The sequence below is a fragment of the Staurois parvus genome, unplaced genomic scaffold (genome assembly GCF_062004578.1).
Source record: "Staurois parvus isolate SC_StPar_1 unplaced genomic scaffold, SC_StPar_1.0 ptg000900l, whole genome shotgun sequence".
Taxonomy (NCBI): Eukaryota; Metazoa; Chordata; class Amphibia; order Anura; family Ranidae; genus Staurois; species Staurois parvus.
In genome coordinates this window covers 562163-583387 of record NW_028318696.1, presented here as the reverse complement: position 1 = coordinate 583387, position 21225 = coordinate 562163, and the positions used below count along the sequence as shown (strand labels likewise).

The 21225-nt window shown below is 45.6% G+C and overlaps 1 protein-coding gene across 1 annotated transcript in view; it reads left to right on the top strand.

Annotated features, from left to right (window-relative positions):
* Positions 1–21225, top strand: part of LOC149442223 (potassium channel subfamily T member 2-like) — a 419624-nt gene that overhangs the window by 171742 nt on the left and 226657 nt on the right. The window contains exon 8 of the mRNA XM_089656330.1: positions 1993–2076. Coding sequence (XP_089512456.1) covers positions 1993–2076 — 84 coding nt within the window. The remainder of the gene's footprint in view (positions 1–1992; positions 2077–21225) is intronic.

The following is a 21225-nucleotide window of genomic DNA, read 5'->3' as shown; positions in this document are numbered from 1 at the left end:
GGCTACCGTGTAATAAGAGCAGAGCTGTTATTAAGGCTTAGGGGAGAGATTGGAACTCGATGCTGGCTTATTAGGAGCTGGCCCATTCTGCCACAATTACTATTGCAGAGACATGTCTGTCCCTTGTCAGCCCTCTTCTGCCTCTTAGGCTCTAATTCTAATCAACGGTAATGCCGTGCACCACTGTGCGACCAAAGCAAAAGGCTGTGTAGGTGTTCGTATACTGTATGTGTGTGGGAGGAAGGATTCCTTATCAGTCCTACTTAAAGAAAAAGCTATAAAAGCATTAGTTTAATCCAGTTATTCGCTGAAAACATGTTAAAACAAATCAAATGTCACAATCGCCATTTGATCCGGTTATCTATTCATTAAAAGATATTACAGATATTTTAAATACAGCAATTATAAGTATTTGAATATGTCTTTATACTAGCTTCTTTTGATACTCACACACAGCTGACTGAGTTCCACACTGGCTTTATTGTTTTTGTTTTTTAGTTAACTATTTCATTTTTAGATTTCTTGTACTCCCACAGGGCAAAAAAAATATCTATGTTTATATGCCTTTTTTTAATTTACTTTCCCCAATGTGATCCACAAAAAGCATTTTTTTAGCTCTTATTCAGACAGGTGGTTGGGAGGCTCAGTAGCCCTTTTTTACCACCTCTAGCCATCCACTCGAACTGTAAAATAACAGCCGGTCAGGGCTGCTATCATGCCACAGCAAGCAATTTTATTTATTGATTATTTATTATAGGTGCTTATATATAGCGCCGTCAATTTACTCAGCACTTTACACATATATATTGTACATTCATATCAGTCCCTAACCCTCAAGGGGCGTACAATCTAAAGTCCCTAACTCACATTCATACATACACATACTAGGGACAATTTAGAAAGGATCCAATTAACCTACCAGCATGTATTTGGAGTGTGGAAGGAAACTGGAGTACCTGGAGGAAACTCACTGTGGTTGGAATTCGAACCAACGACCCTAGTTCACCTTTATATTGCATTATATTTGGCCAAGTAGATAATAAATCATTGTACGGTTCACAAAATGTTCCACCTTTAAAATCGAACCTGTTGGCCAGCCTGCCCGGTCATGAACGTTGTAGCCAGTGTACTTATGCTGCCCTAAAATGAAACTAAACTAGGACAGACAGACTGTTGGGGTGTTTCAATACAAATACTGGCCCTTTGTTTAAAAAGTTTGGAGTTCCCTGGACTAGAGCAATGTGAAGTGTCCCTTGGGCTGCTGTTTTAATTAAAATCCAAAGTCCCCCCCCCTTTTACTCCTACAACAGTAATCTTCTGGTGTTGTGGGGGATAATAGAGTTGAGGAATTTGGCACAGGCAATTGTCAAAATTGCCAAATATGACTGCCCTTTCCACCCCCTCCATTCATAGAAGCTATACTAATGAATGCATCAATGAAAAGTGCTACATAAATGGAGGTGGGGAACCTTTTATTCATTTGCCTGTTCTCCATTCATAAATCTCTTATTATTATTTGAAACTGAAAGAAATCCCTAATTTGGATTGTGGCCAGATCTCTTCTAATGGGGACGCTAGCTCTGGTTACCCTGGTGATAACCAGGGATTCCTTCACTTTTTAGGGAATTCTTCTCATGTCCTGTTGTGGCTATGGCTCAGGAACTGAAGGAAAATCTCTCCATTGGAACTCAGATGGCAAAAAAACCCTGACATATAACCCTCCCAGACTAATAAATTATTCCCTTCAGAAAACTGAAATACTGTCAACTGGATCAGTCTTCCTCCAGGCTTCTGCAGACCACTCATTTTCTAATATTTATGTCTGGCTGCATGGAATGGTGGGTTTGTTTTGAGGCAGGGGCACTAATTAAGTAAGCAGTGCTTTTACCTCACCCAGAACCAATGCTGGTTAGGCCAACATGGCATGATAGCTATCCTAATTAACGTACCACAATGCTGCCTTCATTTTTTGTTATCTGTGCTCTGTTTTAGGTTTTCTGGCCTCCATTGAGAAGTCTTTATATACCAGTCTTCCTCAACTGCTGGCTGGCAAAACATGCCTTGGAGAACATGATTGTAAGTTACACTCTCTACTTCATTAAATATGTTTTAGAATTAAGAATGGAACACTATCTTGCTCCTACTGCCGTTTCAAAGTGTAGCAGGATATTCATACCTTGCACAGTGTCTGCTTTCCTTGGAGAGTTGGCACCCACTTTCTTGTTTTGCCAATAGTAAAGGTCCTTGCTCTAGCTGCCTGCCCTCCTCCTCTCTGCATCTCTAAACTTGTCTCTCCTGTGCACCTCAATGCTTCCTTTTTGATCCTCCCTCCCTATTCTCCTATACATTTTGACATTGGCTCTGTTGTTCTTCTCCCATGTTGCCATTTTTTCCTGTCTCTCGTGGTCTCTTGTTCTCTTACAAGCTACCTCTCTGAATCTGGCTTTCCTGCTACCTCTATGTTTCTGGCTTTCCTGTGCTTCTCTATGCTGCTTCTATGATTCTGGATCTCCAGTGCTCCTCCACTCAGAATTTCTCTCTCCTGTTCTTCTCCATGTTGTCATTCTAATCATGACTCTACTGTCTGTTTACATCGCGCCTGTCTGACCTTGGCCCTCCTGTGCTCCTCCATACTATCTCTCTGATCCTCCTACCCTTGTTCTCCTTCATATTCTGGTCCTGTCTCTCCATGTCATCAATCTGTCCTCTCTCTCCTGCTCTCCTCCATGCTGCCTCCCTGATCCTGTCTCTCCTGCTCTCCTTTCTGCTACCTCTCTGATCCTCCGTCCCTTGTTCTCCTCCATATTCTGGTCCTGCCTCTCTAGTTCTCCTCCATGTCGTCCGTCTGTCCTATCTCACATTTCCTCCTTGTTAGATGAGATCAGTTTTCACATGAACATTTGCAATCACACACTATGTATTTTCAGAAGTGAAAGGGTTAAACTTTTGTTACAACAGAGTCACTCTACTTAGTTAGAACATCTGTTGATAATTAAGCTAGAGATAAGTTTTTCTAAGGTACATATAGAAAAACTTAGGCAAGCTTTACATTGGTATATGTATGTTTTTAAAAAAAAAAAAAAAAATCATTTGATATACATGTATGGATTGAAGTTAGAGAACATATGTTATGGTTAAATGTTAATAAGGTAATTTGAAAAATGTATGGATTATAGAACTGTGTGCTACACACATTTTGGAGGGAAAATATGAAACATTTATTTTTTAAGTGACATATTTTAAAGTATTGTACTATAATGTTAGTTATACATTTATTAAGGGGATGAATTATTTGGTGAAAGGAAAGGAAAATAATAAGGGTAAAAATATTTTTATGTGATACATAACAAAAGGTTTATCAAAGAATTTGTTTTCCCATTATAGAATCAAATTAAAGATATGTTCAGATCAATTATCTTAAGATCCAAAAACGCATGAATGGATACGAAAGTGACAAGAATGTGTATAAATGGATTAAGATAAGGAAAATGATTAAGATTCGATTAAAATCGATCATTTTGAGAGGGAAATGTTAGAAGCTTTCCTTAACCTAATATCTAATATCTTCTTATTAACAGTACTAACATAAGTATGAATGAGTTGGATCTTAATAGAATAATTGAGTTATTATATTTATATTTGTTCTAGATTGGGAAAAGTAAGTAAGTAGACTTCATAGTCTGTGAATATACATATGAACATATATCTTGGGTTTTCTTTACATTCAAGCCACACATGTGGTAGTAATTGGTCTATCCATCCTCCCCATCTATGTAAGGGATTATGTTTCACTAATTAGAGAATTGTAAAAATATATTTCATACATGCTAGGTTTGTACTGTAATATTTCTTGATTGCGATATTTATATATGAGATAACTCTTAGCAAGATTACTTTTGGAAAATATATATATATATATATATATATATATATCTATGTATGTGTAATACATCTAATTTACTCTGATTGATGGAATGTCTAGGCCTTCTTAGGTTACACTCAGACTTTAGGAGAAGTAGACTGGACGTTTGTTATATATACACATCTGTTTCCAATTATCTTTGTGGGACTACAAGTATACCAGCCCATTTTTAGGAAAAGGTGGGGGCTGGATTGCTCTTTTAAGAGCAGAACAAAGACTTTTTAAGGACACTTTGCTAGAAGCCTTGTTGCGTTACACACTACACACTACACACATATACATATATACAATCTTATTATCAAGAACTTAACTATATTTTTTGGACTTTATTTAAACATTTTGTATTCCAATATTGTATTTCTAATTTTATGCAACATTATTATTAAATCATCTTTTTGAGTTTTTGCAAGAAGTGGAAGAACTATTTCTCATCAACACCAGTTAATAAAATATCGAGGCAATACGATATTTTACACTCCTCCATGCTGCCTCTCTGATCCTCCCTTCCCTGTTTTCCTCCATATTCTGTTCCTGTGTCTCATGTTCTTCTCCATGTTTTCAATCTTTCCTGTTTCTCTTGTTCTCCTCCATGCTGCTTCTTCAATCCTGTTTTTCCTGTTCATCTCAGTGCTTCATTTCTGAATCTGTCTCCTTTTCTCCTCCATGCTGCCTCTCTGATTCCTCCCTCTCTTGTTCTCCTCCATATTCTGGTCCTGTTGCTCTTGTTCTCCTCTTTGATATCAATCTTTCCTGTCTCTCCTGCACTCGTCCCTGCTGCCTCTCTGATCCTGCCTCTCTTGTTTTCCTCCTTATTCTGGTCCTGCCTTTCTTGTTCTCCTCCTTGATGCCAATCTTCCCTTTCTCTCCTGTTCTCCTCTCTGCTGCCTCTCTGATCCTGCCTCTCTTGTTCTCCCCCTTGATGTCAATTCTTTTATGTCCCTCCTGCTCTTCTCCCTGCTGCCTCTCTGATCCTGTCTCTCCTGTTCTAACCATTCTGGTCCTGCCTCTCTTGTTCTCCTCCTTATTCTGGTCCTGCCTTTCTTGTTCTCCTCCTTGATGCCAATCTTCCCTTTCTCTCCTGTTCTCCTCTCTGCTGCCTCTCTGATCCTGCCTCTCTTGTTCTCCCCCTTGATGTCAATTCTTTTATGTCCCTCCTGCTCTTCTCCCTGCTGCCTCTCTGATCCTGTCTCTCCTGTTCTAACCATTCTGGTCCTGCCTCTCTTGTTCTCCTCCTTGATATAATTCTTTCATGTCCCTCCTGCTCTTCTCCCTGCTGCCTCTCTGATCCTGCCTCTCCTGTTCTCCCCATTCTGGTCCTGCCTCTCTTGTTCTCCTCCTTGATGTCAAGTCTTTCCTGTCTCTCCTGCTCTCCTCCCTGCTGCCTCTCTGATCCTGTCTCTCCTGTTCTTCTCATTCTGGTCCTGCCTCTCTTGTTCTCCTCCTTAATATAATTCTTTCATGTCTCTCCCACTCTTCTCCATGCTGCTTCTCTGATATTCTGTCTCCCTATGCTCCATCATGCTTACTCTTGCTCTCCTGTTATTCTCCATGCTGCCTCTCTTACTCTGGCTCCCTTATACACCTCCATTATGCCTCTCTGATTGTGGATTCCTTGTGTTGTTCTCCATAATGCCCAGTTCTTCTACTGCCTCCCACTCCTAATGCCCCTTCATTCTTCTTGCCCTCCCAGTGCATTCATTAGCTGATTGCAATAAGTGACAGAAAACTGCAATCCAGCCCAAGAGTTACATAGTTAGCTTGGAAAAGAAATCCATCCAGACCAATATGATGGAATCAACAGCATGGGATCCACTTAGACTTGCTGAATGAATAAGTAGAATATTTCCTAATTTGAACATAGCACACTGATTTCTGGTATGGCATTAACATTTAGTGTTTCATTTTACTTGTTTCTGGAGTTGCTTGTTATTTTATCTGATGTCTCTCATAATTGAGAACTGTCTGTTCCTGCCAGAGGACTTTCATTTGCTTTGATTAATCACTTTAATTTGTTTCATACTATCCCTGGTGTTAATCGATTTGTCAGTTCTGTTATTCTTAACAATCTTTTTCTTTTGTGATAATGTGTCTGATGCTAGATTGGACAATCTTCCATCATCATAGCCATGACTCTGTTTGGTTTTTTTTTTAATGAAAAATGTATTATCATTCATTTATATATATATATATATATATATATATATATATATATATATATATTCCCCTTCCCCCTCACTCAGCTACCCCCTCTACACCCCTCTCCCACGGCCCCACCACTGCTCTGACCTCCTCTCCCACCCCACCCTACATTCCTCATACTGAAGCTCCCCCAACACTCCGCACCTTTGACCTTACTACCATCGAAGAAGTCTCCAAGATCCTCTCTGATGCCCGCCTCACCACCTGCCCCCTTGACCCTATCCCCACACAACTCCTACAACCTCCCTCCCCCTCCATCCTACGCTCCCTCACCCACATCTTCAATCTCTCCCTCTCCTCCGGCACTTTCCCTTCCCCTCTGAAACATGCACACATCACCCCCATACTTAAAAAGCCCTCCCTGGACCCCAATGACCCGAACAACCTCAGACCCATCTCCCTGCTCCCATTTACATCTAAACTCCTCGAGCGCCTAGTTTACGCCCGCCTATGCTCTCACCTCAACGACAACAACCTCCTCGATCCCCTACAGTCCGGCTTCCGTCCCCTACACTCCACCGAAACTGCCTTACTCAAACTCTCCAACGACCTGCTAACCGCCAAAGCTAATGGCCACTATTCAGTGCTCCTACTCCTTGACCTCTCTGCGGCCTTTGACACAGTCGACCACCCCCTCCTCCTCAAAAAACTACACTCCCTCGGCCTCAGAGATTCTGCTCTCTCCTGGCTCTCATCCTACCTGTCACAACGCTCTTTCAGCGTTACCTATAATGCCACCACCTCCCTCTCACTCCCCCTCTCTGTTGGGGTCCCTCAAGGCTCTGTCCTCGGGCCCCTTCTCTTCTCCATCTACACCTCCTCCCTTGGCCGACTCATACACTCTCACGGCTTCAACTACCACCTCTATGCCGACGACACACAAATCTATCTCTCTACCCCCCACCTCACCCCCTCGGTCTCCGCCCGAATCACACACCTGTTGAGCGACATATCAGACTGGATGTCGCTCCACTTCCTTAAACTGAACCTCTCCAAAACCGAGTTTCTTGTCTTCCCTCCAGCCCGGACACCACCCCCCATTGACTTCTCCATCATGTCCAACAACGCCACCATCAAACCCGCCCCGCAGGCCAGAGTACTTGGTGTCATTTTGGACTCCAACCTATCCTTCCAGCCCCAAGTCCACTCTTTAACAAACTCGTGCAGACTCCACCTCCGCAACATCGCCAAAATCCGCACGTTCCTAACTCCAGAAACCACTAAACAGCTCATCCACTCCCTCATCATATCGCGACTCGACTACTGCAACTCCCTCCTCACTGGCCTGCCTCGCCGCTGGCTATCCCCGCTTCAGTCCATCCTGAATACGGCTGCCAGACTCATTCACCTTTCCAACCGCTCCGTTTCCGCCACCCCCCTCTGCCAATCCCTCCACTGGCTTCCGATTGCGCAACGGATCAAATTCAAAATCCTAACGCTGACGTACAAAGCTGTCCACCATACTGCCCCGAACTACATCACTGACCTAATATCCAAGTACCGCCCAGCACGCACACTCCGCTCCTCACAAGACCTCCTTCTCTCTAGTTCCCTGGTCTCCTCCTCCCATGCCCGCCTCCAGGACTTCTCCAGGGTGTCACCCATCCTCTGGAACTCCCTGCCCCAACCCATCAGATTATCACCTACTCTCCTCTCCTTTAGGCGCACCCTGAAAACCCATCTCTTCAGGGAAGCCTACCCCGCCCCCTGCTAACTTGCTGACCTCCTCCACTCTTCCTACCACTCCATCCCCCACAGCTATCTCCTCCTGTGCCACCATCCCCTCCCTCCTAGATTGTAAGCTTGAAAGAGCAGGGCCCTCAATCCCCTCATGTTTTGCATTGTATTGGTATTGTTCTGTCACATGTTCTGTCCCCCTTTGTAATGTACAGCGCTGAGCGAACTATTGGCGCTTTATAAATACTGTATAATAATAATAATAATAATAATTTGAATGCAATGGATGCTCTAATTTAATATAAGATTACAAATTTTAGATCAAGTTTAATCTAAAGTTAAAATTCTGGATTTTGTTTTCAGGGCAGTTAAGAAGTAGTTAAAATGTACTGTCACATTTATACACTTTAGTTGGCTAAGCTGATACATTTAGGGCAACAAACTAATCAATTCTGGCAACAGTTTTTAATAGTCTATTTGGTTGTGTGTCAAAATATTTTTGCTTGCTGCCAACTGGGAAGTGTAAAAGCAATGTAACCCAAAAACAAAACTTCTCTATTTTGCATCTTACCAATTCTTAAATGTGGTGGCTGCATTAGGCTTTTAGGCTTTTTTCCTTTATTTTCACCTGGTGAAAATAGCCAGTAAGTCTGTCATTTTTAACTTCCTTTAACAGAGAAGGCTGTCCAGAAAAAGTGGCAGTTAGATGGTTGAGACAAACCATTTACCACTGACAAGGCTGATTACAATGATCAGCTTTTATTCATTTATTTAAAACCTTTATCCCAAAAAGAAAAAAAAAACAGTTGCCATACCAGCAGTGCTGCTGTCCGAAGGTATCTCTGTTGCCCCCCCATTCAGAGTACTCTAAGACAGGAACCCTGCTACTGGATCAGAAAAAGAGCCTAAAAAAAACCCAGCCGCCATATTTAAAGATTGGTAAGCTTCAATATAATACATTTGGGGTTTTAAATAATTAACGCTTTAAATAACAATTATATCCTATATTCAGAACTCTCCAATGTATTCCTAAAAAAAATTACACATAGGTGAAAAATTTGAGTTACTAAATCTTGTTTTTTTCTTTCAAAACATACCAAGCTATCCTACTAGCCTCCCGATCTTGCTCAAGAGGGCAGCACAGTGGCTAAATGGTTAGCACTTCCGCCTGGCAGTACTAGGTCGTTGGTTCGAATTCCAACCACGGCACCACCTGCCTGGAGTTTGCATGTTCTCCCTGTGCCTGCGTGGGTTTTCTCCGGGTACTCCAGTTTCCTCCCACATTCCAAAGACATGCTGGTAGGTGAATTGGCTCCTGTCTAAATTGGCCCTAGTATATGTATGAATGTGTGTTAGGGACCTTAGATTGTACGCCCCTTGAGGGTTAGGGACTGATGTGAATGTACAATATATATGTAAAGCACTGCGTAAATTGACGGCGCTATATAAGTACCTGAAATAAATAAATAAGAGGGTGACTCTTACAGGCCCTGTAGAGCCTGTGTGTCTGCTATCATCAGAGCAGGGAAGAGAAGGTCCTAGCTGGGAGGAAGCCTGCAACGGTTGTTTCTATTTTTCCTGGAATTAAAGCATTTGTTAAAGCCGCAAATGCACTGATGTATCAAATGTAAAAGCCTTGTGACCTCAAATAAACTCTAGTGTATTTTATACTGAAATTTCCATTGTGCCAATATGGAGTGACATAAAAAATTAGATATACCCCTATTCTCCAGAGTCTCTCCTTTCAGAAAATATATAATGTTTGGGGGATTTTAGGTAATCTTCAGGCCTAAAATTATTTTTTTTGGACCAGCAAAAAAACCCAAAACACCTCAGGCAGTAAAAGGCATAAGCTTAATAATAGCATGCAATGCCAAGCTGCGGTTTCTAAAGCGAGCAAAATCCTCTCTTGTATTAAAAGAGATATAGACTCCAGAGAGAGAGATATCATTTCCCCCGGTACAAATCATTAGTAAGACCTCATCTGAAATATGCAGTTCAGTTTTGGGCACCAGTTCACAAAAAGAACATTGGGGAACTGGAGAAAGTACAGAGAAGGGCAACCAAACTGATAAGAGGCATGGAGGAGATCAGCTATGAGGAAAGATTAGAGGAACTGAATTTATTCTCTATTGAGAAGAGGAGATTAAGGGGGGATATGATCTCCATGTATAATACATAAGGGGGGATATGATCACCATGTATAATACATAAGGGGGGATATGATCACCATGTATAATACATAAGGAGGGATATGATCTCCATGTATAATACATAAGGGGGGATATGATCTCCATGTATAATACATAAGGGGGATATGATCTCCATGTATAATACATAAGAGGGGATATGATCTCCATGTATAATACATAAGGGGGATATGATCTCCATGTATAATACATAAGGGGGGATATGATCTCCATGTATAATACATAAGGGGGGATATGATCTCCATGTATAATACATAAGGGGGATATGATCTCCATGTATAATACATAAGGGGGGATATGATCTCCATGTATAATACATAAGGGGGATATGATCACCATGTATAATACATAAGGGGGGATATGATCTCCATGTATAATACATAAGGGGGGATATGATCTCCATGTATAATACATAAGGGGGGATATGATCTCCATGTATAATACATAAGGGGGGATATGATCTCCATGTATAATACATAAGGGGGGATATGATCTCCATGTATAATACATAAGGGGGGATATGATCTCCATGTATAATACATAAGGGGGATATGATCACCATGTATAATACATAAGGGGGGATATGATCTCCATGTATAATACATAAGGGGGGATATGATCACCATGTATAATACATATGGGGGGATATGATCTCCATGTATAATACATAAGGGGGGATATGATCTCCATGTATAATACATAAGGGGGGATATGATCTCCATGTATAATACATAAGGGGGGATATGATCTCTATGTATAAATACATCAGTGGTTCATATAGTGAACTCGGTGTAGAGCTATTCACCCTGAGGTCATCACAGAGGACAAAGGGGGACTAAGGGGGGACTCTTTACGTCTGGAGGAAAAGAAATTTAATCTCCAAACATGGAAAGGTTTCTTCACAGTGAGAGCTGTGAAAATGTGGAATAGACTCCCTCAGGAGTTAGTTCTGGCCAACTCAGTGGATTGCTTTAAAAAAGTCCTGGATTGTTTCTTAGATACACAGAATATAACTGGATACTAACATTTATAGATAAAGTTGATCCAGGGAATATCTCTCGGGGATCAGGAAGGAATTTTTTTCCCTGCAGGAGCAAATTGGATCATGCTTTGCTGGATTTTTTGCCTTCCTCTGGATCAACTATGGGTGTAGGATTATAACTCTTTTTTTTTATGTTTGAACTGGATGGACTTTTGTCTTTTTTCAGCCAGACTATCTATGTAACTATATAACCATATGTCTTGTTTTTTCCTGTTTCGTTGTCAGTTACACTGATAGAAAAACTGTCTTGGTGTTCTAGTTATCTTCTAGGTATATTTATTGATCCATCTTGGTCTCCGTCCTCCACTATTTCATGTCTGTTATGGTAACCATACACACACTGATTATTAATTCTTTCAGTTTGTCAGTTCGATTATTGTAATTGATTGGATGTCATAGCAACAAACATAATGAAATCCATGTACATTAATCTTAATGCATTCCTCATCAAATGTTTATTGTAAAGAGTATACAAACATATAAAGGTATTGTCCAAATCAAGCAATTTCTCCCAATGCCAAACCATCGCCTTGAAAACAGCTAGCATGTTTTCAACCCATTTGATTGCTTTCATCTTTAATTCAATGCGAGCAAAATGTATAGTGTAAAAAACAATTTGATATATGCTAGATTTGATCAGAGTATTGAAATAGTTTTTTTATATAATAGTTGGTCCAATAACCGCTACGTACAGCGTGTGCTACATACAGAGCGCAGAGTTCAGGAGTGTGCTACTTACGCACAGTTCAGAAGTGCAGAGTTCAGAAGTCTACCACATATAGAGTGCAGCGCCCGGAAGTGCGCTACGGACAGAGTGCAGCGCCCGGGAGTGCGCTACGGACAAAGTGCAGCGCCCGGGAGTGCGCTACGGACAAAGTGCAGCGCCCTGGAGTGTGCTACGGACAGAGTGCAGTGCCCAGGAGTGCACTACTGACAGAGTGCAGTGCCCAGGAGTGCACTAAGGACAGAGTGCAGCACCCGGGCGTGCGCTATGGACAGAGTGCAGTGTCCGGGAGTGCGCTACGGACAAAGTGCAGCGCCCTGGAGTGCACTACGGACAGAGTGCAGCGCCCAGGAGTGCGCTATGGACAGAGTGCAGCGCACGGGAGTGTGCTACGGACAGAGTGCAGCGCCCGGGAGTGCGCTACTGACAGAGTGCAGTGCCCGGGAGTGCGCTACGGACAGAGTGCAGCGCCCGGGCGTGCGCTATGGACAGAGTGCAGTGTCCGGGAGTGCGTTATTTACAATATAATAGTTGGTGAAATACGTGCCCAGCATTTTTGTTGTGAAAATGTCATCACTTCTAAGCAATGATGCTTTTTAAATAAAAGTAAACACTGGAAAAAAAACATAATAGGGGTCTGCTTCTAAAAAATGAGTTGGAAAAATGTCAGAAGCACTCGCTGAGCTTCTTGAATTCCGGCGGTATTTTGTCTAATATGTTGATTTCCTCTGATCTGTCAGCTCTATGTAATGGCCCTAATCTGTTTTTTTTTTCCCCTGAAATACCTTAATCAGGAAAATACCACATTGTGTCAAATAGATGGAGCTGATGATCATAGGAAATAAACATGTTAGGAAAATAAAGTCAAACTTCAGGATTTGATCTTTGAATGCATGTGACATTCGTCCAATGATTTTTTTTTTTTTAATAAATGGACCCCCTATGGGTCAGTTGAGGTTGCATAGAGGTGGACTTCTTTGTGTGTGTATGTTTTTTTTAACTTACTTTTTTGCTTTTAATATTTTTGCTCTGGGCATACTTATAGTAAAACCAGTCCCAGAGGATGTAGGTGGTACTGAGCAAGAGTGCATGACACAGGGTAACGGCACTGGCTCTACATGCAGGCCATTAAAAGGCAGTTTTGTCACCTTTATACAGGAATTGCTGGGGGCTTTTTTTTTTCTTACTGCTAGACTGAGACAGATAAATAAACTTACACTGCACAAGGTAAATTACATTTTTTGTGAGGATATACATACACAATAAACTAGTGTTTCTCAATTGGGTGCCACAGCAAAAGGACAAAAAAAAACTGTCCTGTATACAGAGGGACAGGAGAGAGAACAGCCCACATTTTCCCCTGACTCTCTTCTCCTCCATGCTATCTGTAACCCAAAATGCTCTGCTGGCCACCTGCCCATGTCCTACCAACTGATGATGCCATCAGTTGCTAAGTACAAGTCGGGTGGCCCACACAGCTTCCTGGGTTGCCGACTTTTATACTGATAGCAGAAGGGCGGAGGAAAGAGTCGGGAGGAGGCGTGGGCTGTGCTCTCTCCCTCCTCTCTGCATACAGGAGTAAATATAGGATTGCTTCCAGATCCAAATATACAGAGGTTGATTACCCCCCCATCTCCTCCCCACAATCCATCCATAGAAAAGAATAGAAAATAATTACCTACGTACCCCACAAAAAAGGGAAAGGAAAATATATATTGAAAGTACCGTTTATTACTTATAAATACACAAAAAAATGCACAACAGACCGGAAGTTACCGCCCAGCACATTTTATTTTAGGAAATGTCATCAGGAGTCAATACTATTTCCTATGGTGAAACGCATTGGGCGGCAACTGCCAGTTTTGACTTATGAATTTACACATGATATATGCAAGCTTGATGATTGATTAAGGTAGTAGTGTTACCCTCAGACATAAGGGGGTTTTAGTTATAGTTGATTTTTACACAGTACAACAGCAGCAACGTGTGTGTGTGTCTTTCCTGTTTTTGTTTCGAGGGTTTGTTTTTTGTAATTTTAGTAGGTTGGGGTAAGGGACACATGGACAGATATCCATAGCGCAGGCTATTTTTTTTTTTATTTTAACGTAAGATAACCATTCAAAATTGAGAAAAAGTGTGATAAGGTATTATATTGTCACCATATTTATTCAACCTATACGCTGAATATATTATTCTAAATGCAAGCCTAGATGAGTCAAAAGCTACAATTAGAACAGCCAGGATTATAATCAACAACCTCTGATATGAGGACGATTCTGCACTGATGTATCAAAGTGAAGATGATTTGAGGAGCCTTTTGATTAAGGTGATAAAAGGTAGCACTAACATTTACTTTCTGCACAGCTTCAAAAAGACTAAAAAAAGACTAAAATAATTCCAGCTAGCCCTACTAAACTTCAGTGAGCTGATGTGGAGACAAAATGTTATTTTCTGGGGATGAAAGAACTCCTCAGATCTAAACCTCAGTGGTGAAATTAAAAAATGTTTCTTCTTTAGAAGATAGACTATGGTAAATCTGAAAAAGATAATAAAGTTGGCCTACACTTAAATCTCAACTCCGGGTCAGTTTGAGAATTACCCTTGCTGTGGGGCTTCCCCCACACTGCAAGCGTTAAATGCTTGATTTCTCTAGGGGGTGATACAGCAGAGAACTTCCACTAATGTGGCAGTGCCTGGGCAACCTCAGTTTTTGTGGTCTAGGAGCCTATGAAGATTTGTACTTAATCAGAGCCATATACCACTCATTCCTGTTTCTGATTTCTGGATTGCACTAATGGTGTCATCAGGCTAGGAACTGAAATAGCTGCTCAAAATTAGCTGATACTTCCACCAACATGGCATAAGTGCATGCTGCAGAATGGATGACAAAGTTGGCTTAGACAAAGAGCAGTTGCAGAATGTCTACTGTTGGTGCAATCCCATTTACAGCTGGCTGTTTGTTTGAAATACCGTGAAATAAGCTGCTTGCCTATTGCAGATTCAGTCTTCCCAGCCTGGTGCAGGTCTACAATTTTGTTTCTGGTGTCCTTCGACAGCTCTTTGGTCTTCACCATAGTGGAGTTTGGAGTGTGACTGTTTGAGGTTGTAGACAGGTGTCTTTTATACTGATAATAAGTTCAAACAGGTGCCATTGATACAGGTAATGAGTGCAGGACAGAGGAGCCTCTTAAAGAAGATGGTACAGGTCTGTGAGAGCCAGAAAGCTTGTTTGTAGGTGACCAAATACTTATTTTCCACCATAATTTGCAAATAAATTCTTTCCAAATCAGCCAATGTGATTGTCTGGATTTTGTTTCTCATTTTGTCTCTCATAGTTGAGGTCTACCTATGATGCCAATTACAGGCCTCTCTCATCTTTTTAAGTGGGAGAACTTATACAATTGGTGGCTGACTAAATGCTTTTTTGCCCCACTGTATATGGATACCTGATTCTAGGGCTGCTTTGTAGTGTAACTATGTCTAGGCTATGGAAAAGGTCTAAATGAGTTTTAAAACAAGCCATCACTAAGCTTTGCAGCAGTAGATACTGTGGAGCAATTCATTCTCAAGTTTCACAGTTGAAGGTCTGAAATCCTTGTCTAAACTAGGTAAGCTCATCCTGCTACCCCACTCAGCAATAACTCAGTATCTCCACTCCTGATGCTCCCCTCCTAGCAATAATTATCAGTGACTATCCTACTCCCCGTTGCAGTACAGACTCAGTAGCACAGCTCATCATGGTCCCTCTCCTAACAATAACTCAGCAGCCCAGCTCTCACTGCTCCCCCTACCAGCAACAACTAATCTGCTCAGCTCACCCTGCTTGCCATCCCAGTAGCATTACAGACTTCTAATCTCTAATGTAAATACAGAGTAGGAGCTCTGGATGGGGAGGAGGGACAGCACAGCTGATGGGAAAATAACTAGAATGACTTTAGTGCATCTGCTATGAACTTTGAGAATGAATTGCATCCAAGTTTGAGGGTATGTTATAATGCCCACTCGCTGTTTGTTAATAATATGTATGTAATTGAATGTCCATATCATGGCCATATGTTCACTTTAGGGAGCAGATGCATAATATTCTCAGTCATCGCCTTCTGCTAAAACATATGTTCGAGAGAGTTGGACCATAAGGAAAGCTGAAGGCTATAGAATTATTGGTTTTGAACTGCTGGAGAAAGAGCTCTCTGAACAGCAAGATCAAACAAATCAATAACTGCAGGAAGCCCTAACCAAAACACAACCTTGAAGGACTGATACAAGAGCTTACACATTCTGGACTCAGAGAAACCAGCACAAAAGGAAATACAATTACCTGGGCATACATTTAACATACAAATAAAGGCTCCTGTATGTCAGTCTGAACCAGTATCTAATCCAGTTACTATGTGATGCTCAGGACTCATAATATACATAAATGTGAGCCAATTCTTCATTTGTGTCTCACAGGTCCCTTTCAGACACTTCAGCTCCTTGTGGGAGGGTTTCAGCAACAGAGGCAGTGCTGCCAATCCAGAAAGCAGTGGACAGGGCCAGTGGTGTATTTTGGTTTTGTGCTTCCCTAGGCAAGACTAAAATCACACACCCCCATCTAAATTTGCCCCACCCCTTCCTGTTTAGGATCTGCCTCTTCATCTCTAAACTCCACCCCTTCTGCTTTAGGCTCAGCCTCTTCCTATTAGAGCTCCACCTCCAGGAGTTTGTCAGAAACTGCAGACAAGATACAGGAGATGGTTAGAGATTGGACAGGATACAGGAGACGGTCAGAGACTGTGGACAGGATACAGGAGATGATCAGAGTCTGCTGACATACTATAGGAGATGGTCAGAGACTGTGGACAGGATACAGGAGACGGTCAGAGATTGTGGACAGCATACAGGAGAAGGTCAGAGATTGAGGACAGGATACAGGAGATGATCAGAGTCTGCTGACATACTATAGGAGATGGTCAGGGACTGTGGACAGGATACAGGAGACGGTCAGAGACGGCGGAAAGGATACAGGAGACGGTCAGAGACTGAGGACAAGATACAGGAGACGGTTAGAGACTGCAGACAGGGTACAGGAGATAATCAGGGTCTGCTGACATACTAAAGGAGATGGTCAGAGACTGTGGACAGGATTCAGGAGACGGTCAGAAACTGAGGACAAGATACAGGAGACGGTTAGAGACTGCAGACAGGGTACAGGAGATGATCAGGGTCTGCTGACATACTAAAGGAGATGGTCAGAGACTGTGGACAGGATACAGCGGATGTCAGAGACTGTAGACATGATACAGGAGATTATCAGAGTCTGCTGATATACTCCAGGAGATGGTCAGAGACTGTGGACAGGATATAAGAGAGACCAGAGACTACGCACATAGTACAGGAGGCAGTCAGAGACTGAGGACATAGTACAGGGGATGATCGGATACTGCAGACAGGATACAGGAGACAGTCAGAGACTGCGGACAGGATACAGGAGACTGTCAGAGACTGCAGACAGGATACAGGAGACTGTCAGAGACTGCGGACAGGATACAGTAGACAGAGACTGCGGACAGGATACAGGAGACAGTCAGGGACAGCAGACAGGATACAGGAGACAGTCAGAGACTGAGGACAGGATACAGGAGATGGTCAGAGACTGTGAACCAGCTGGAGAGGCCTGGTCTATACCAAGCACTATAGATATCTGGTTTGCCTGCACGCATTAGATGAGTGCTGCACAACCTGTTAGACCCTGAAACCACTCAAAGAGTCTAGTCTACATCAGCTTTTACCAATATAGGTAAACATCCAGCACCTCAGAGAAGACTCACATACTGCACCTCCTAGTAAAACGAGTAGAACCTCGAGATCTTTATAGACGTTGTGCCCTTTATTGGTCATGGCCAGGCCTGGACTGGGACAAAAAATAGGCTTTGGTACTTTGGACTGAGTAGCCCAAAGCCCAGGGACCCTTTCCTCTGAGCCTGGTGGCGGAACGCAAGGGTCTGGTCGCAAGAGCGGCCTTTGCAAGCCTGGTAGTTTCACCACTAGTGTCAGTAGGTTTTTATTTTTACTTTTTACATTTTTTGTAGGAGGGAAGGAAGAGAGAGAAAGGGGAGAGAAGAGAGGAGGGGGGGGGGGCCAGAGAGAGGGGGGACAAAGAGAGAGGGGGGATAAAGAGAGAGAGGGGGGAAAGAGAGGGGGGAGAAAGGGAGAGAGAGGGGAGAAATAGAGAGAGGGGGAGAAAAAAAGAGAGGGGGGGGGAAAAGAGGGAAAGAGAGAGAGAGAGAGAAAGAGAGAGGGGGGAGAGAAGGAGAGGGAGAGAGAGAGGGGAGAAAGAAGGGTGAGGGGAGAGAGAAGGGGGAGCGAGAGAAGAGGGAAAAGAGAGAAAATGGAAGAGAGAGGGAAGACAGAAAAGATGGAAGAGAGGGAGAGAAAGAGGGAAGAGAGAGAGAAAAGAGAGAAGAGGGAAGAGAGAGAAGAGGAGAGAGAGAGGGGGGTAGAGAGAGCGAGTGGGGTAGAGAGAGAGAGAGTGAAGAGGGAAGAGAGAGAGAGAGAAGGGGGGGCAGAAGGGGGGAGGGGGGAGAGAGAAGAGGGGAGAGAAGAGAGGAGAGAAGAAGAGGAGAGAAGAAGAGGGGAGAGAAGAGGGGAGAGAAGAGAGGAGGGAAGAAGAGGGGAGAGAAGAGAGGAGGGGAGAGAAGGGAGGAGAGGAGGGGGGAGAGGAGAGAGGGGAGAAGAGAGAGGGGAAAGAAGAGAGGAGAGGAGAAGAGGGGAGAGAAGAGGGGAGAGAAGAGAGGAGGGGAGAAGAGGGGAGAGAAGAGAGGAGGGGAGAAGAGGGGAGAGAAGAGAGGAGGGGAGAAGAGAGGTGAGGGGAGAGAGGAGAGGGGAGAGAAGAGAGGAGGGGGGGAGGAAAGAGAAGAGAGGAGAGGAGGGGGGAGAAGAGAGAGAGAGAGAGAGGGGAGAGGGGAGAGGAGAGGAAGGGGAGGGGAGAGAGGAGAGGGGAGAGAGAGAGAGGGGGAGAGACAGGGGGAGAGGAGTGAGAGAGGGGGGGGAAAGAGAGTGAGAGAGGGGAGGAGAGTGAGAGAGGGGAGAGGAGTGAGAGAGGGAGGGAGAGAGAGAGGGGGGAGAAAGAGATAAGAGAGAGGGGGGAGAAAGAATAAGAGAGAGGGGAGAAAGAGAGAGAAAGAGAGGAGAAAGAGAGGAGAGGGGGGAAGAGGGGAGAAGGGGGAGAAAAAGAGGAGAGTGAGAGAGAGAGAGAGGGGGGGAAGAGGGGGGGGGAGAGAGAGAGGGGGAGAAAGAGAGGAGAGAGGGGGGTAGGGGCAGAAAGAGAGGAGAGGGGGCAGAAAGAGGGGAGAAAGAAAGGGGAGAGTGGAGAGAGAGGGGGAAGAGAGGAGCGAGGGGGGGGGAAAGACAGAGGGGGGAGAAAGAGAGGGGGGAGGGGGGGGAAAGAGAGGGAGAGAGGGGGGAGAGAAGAGAAGAGGGGGGAGAGAAGAGGGGAGAGAGAGGGGGGAGAGAGAGAGGTGGGGAGAAGAGAAAAAGGGGAGAGAAGAGAGGAGAGGAGAGAGATGAGAGAGGGGTGTCAGGGCTCCCGGGTATGACCAGAGGTGTGTGACTGACGCAGGGAAACGCAGACTTCAGATATGTTATAAACAATGTAATTTATTAACACTAACCATACAAACATAAACGCAGTGCAATACTAAAACATAACACAGTGCAAACAAACCAACCAACCACCCACAGATAACAGTACATACAATGCAAGCGTCGTCAGGCAGGCCGGGTCAATATCAGTCGGGCAGGTAGGTACAGGGGGAGCAAGCGGAGAATGGTTGGGGTCACAGGCCAGGTTCAGCAGGTAGCGGGCAGCGTGGTACAGAGGGTCAGGCAGAGGAGAATGGTCAGACAAGCCAGGGATCAGAGCAGGGTCAGCAGAGAATCAGACAGGAACAGAGAGCAGGAACAGGATACAGGGCCCAAGAGAAACACAACACCAAGGCAGAGTCTGCAGGTCTGAATGTCCCTTAAATACACCAGTATAATTAGTTCCAGGTGTTTGACTGGCTGCAAGGTTGAGTCTCTGATTGCTGGGAGCACCCGCTGGCCAGCCCTGGTACTGCAGCTCATAAGGCAGCTGAGTCCCACTATTGCTGGCCAGTCCATTCCTGACAGTACCCCCCCTCAAGGAGCGGCCTCAGGACGCTCCAAACAGTCCTAGCTGGGCAAAATGTTCCACCGCCCGGGTCCGGTAACTGGCGGGATATCAAAGACTGGCACACCGGGCAGGACTCTGGGCAGCGGCACACCGGGCAGAGGCACATCGGGCAGGACTCCGGGCAGAGGCACATCGGGCTGGACTCCGGGCAGAGGCACTCCGGGCAGCGGCACACCGGGCAGAGGCACATCGGGCTGGACTCCGGGCAGAGGCACATCGGGCTGGACTCCGGGCAGAGGCACATCGGGCTGGACTCCGGGCAGAGGCACATCGGGCTGGACTCCGGGCAGAGGCACATCGGGCTGGACTCCGGGCAGAGGCACATCGGGCAGAGGCACACCGGGCAGAGGCACACCGCCTGGACTCCGGGCAGAGGCACATCGGGCAGGACTCCGGGCAGAGGCACATCGGGCAGGACTCCGGGCAGAGGCACATCGGATTACCAGGCGAAGCAGCAGGCAGCGGGCCACCAGGCGGAGCAGCAGGCACCGGGCCCCCGGGCGGAGCAGCAGGCCCCGGGCCCCCGGGCGGGGCAACAGGCATCGGGCCCCCGGGCGGGGCGACCGGCATCGGGTCCCCAGGCGGGGCGACCGGCATCGGGCCCCCAGGCGGAGCGGCGGGCCCCCAGGAGGGGCGACAGGCATCGGGCCCCCAGGCGGGGCAACAGGCGTCGGGCCCCCAGGCGGGGCGACAGGCGTCGGGCCCCCAGGCGGGGCGACAGGCATCGGGCCCTCAGGCGGAGCGGCGGGCATCGGGCCCCCAGGCGGGGCAACAGGCATCGGGCCCCCAGGCGGGGCAACAGGCATCGGGCCCCCAGGCGGGGCAACAGGCATCGGGCCCCCAGGCGGAGCGGCGGGCGCCGGACCCCCAGGCGGAGCGGCAGGTCTCGGGCCCTCAGGCGGAGCGGCGGGCGCCGAACCCCCAGGCGGAGCGACAGGTCTCGGGCCCTCAGGCGGAGCGGCGGGCGCCGAACCCCCAGATGGAGCGACAGGTCTCGGGCCCTCAGGCGGAGCGGCGGGCACCGGACCCCCAGGCGGAGCGGCAGGTCTCGGGCCCTCAGGCGGAGCGGCGGGCGCCGAACCCTTAGGCGGAGCGACAGGTCTCGGGCCCTCAGGCGGAGCGGCGGGCGCCGAACCCCCAGATGGAGCGACAGGTCTCGGGCCCTCAGGCGGAGCGGCGGGCACCGGACCCCCAGGCGGAGCGGCAGGTCTCGGGCCCTCAGGCGGAGCGGCGGGCGCCGAACCCCCAGGCGGAGCG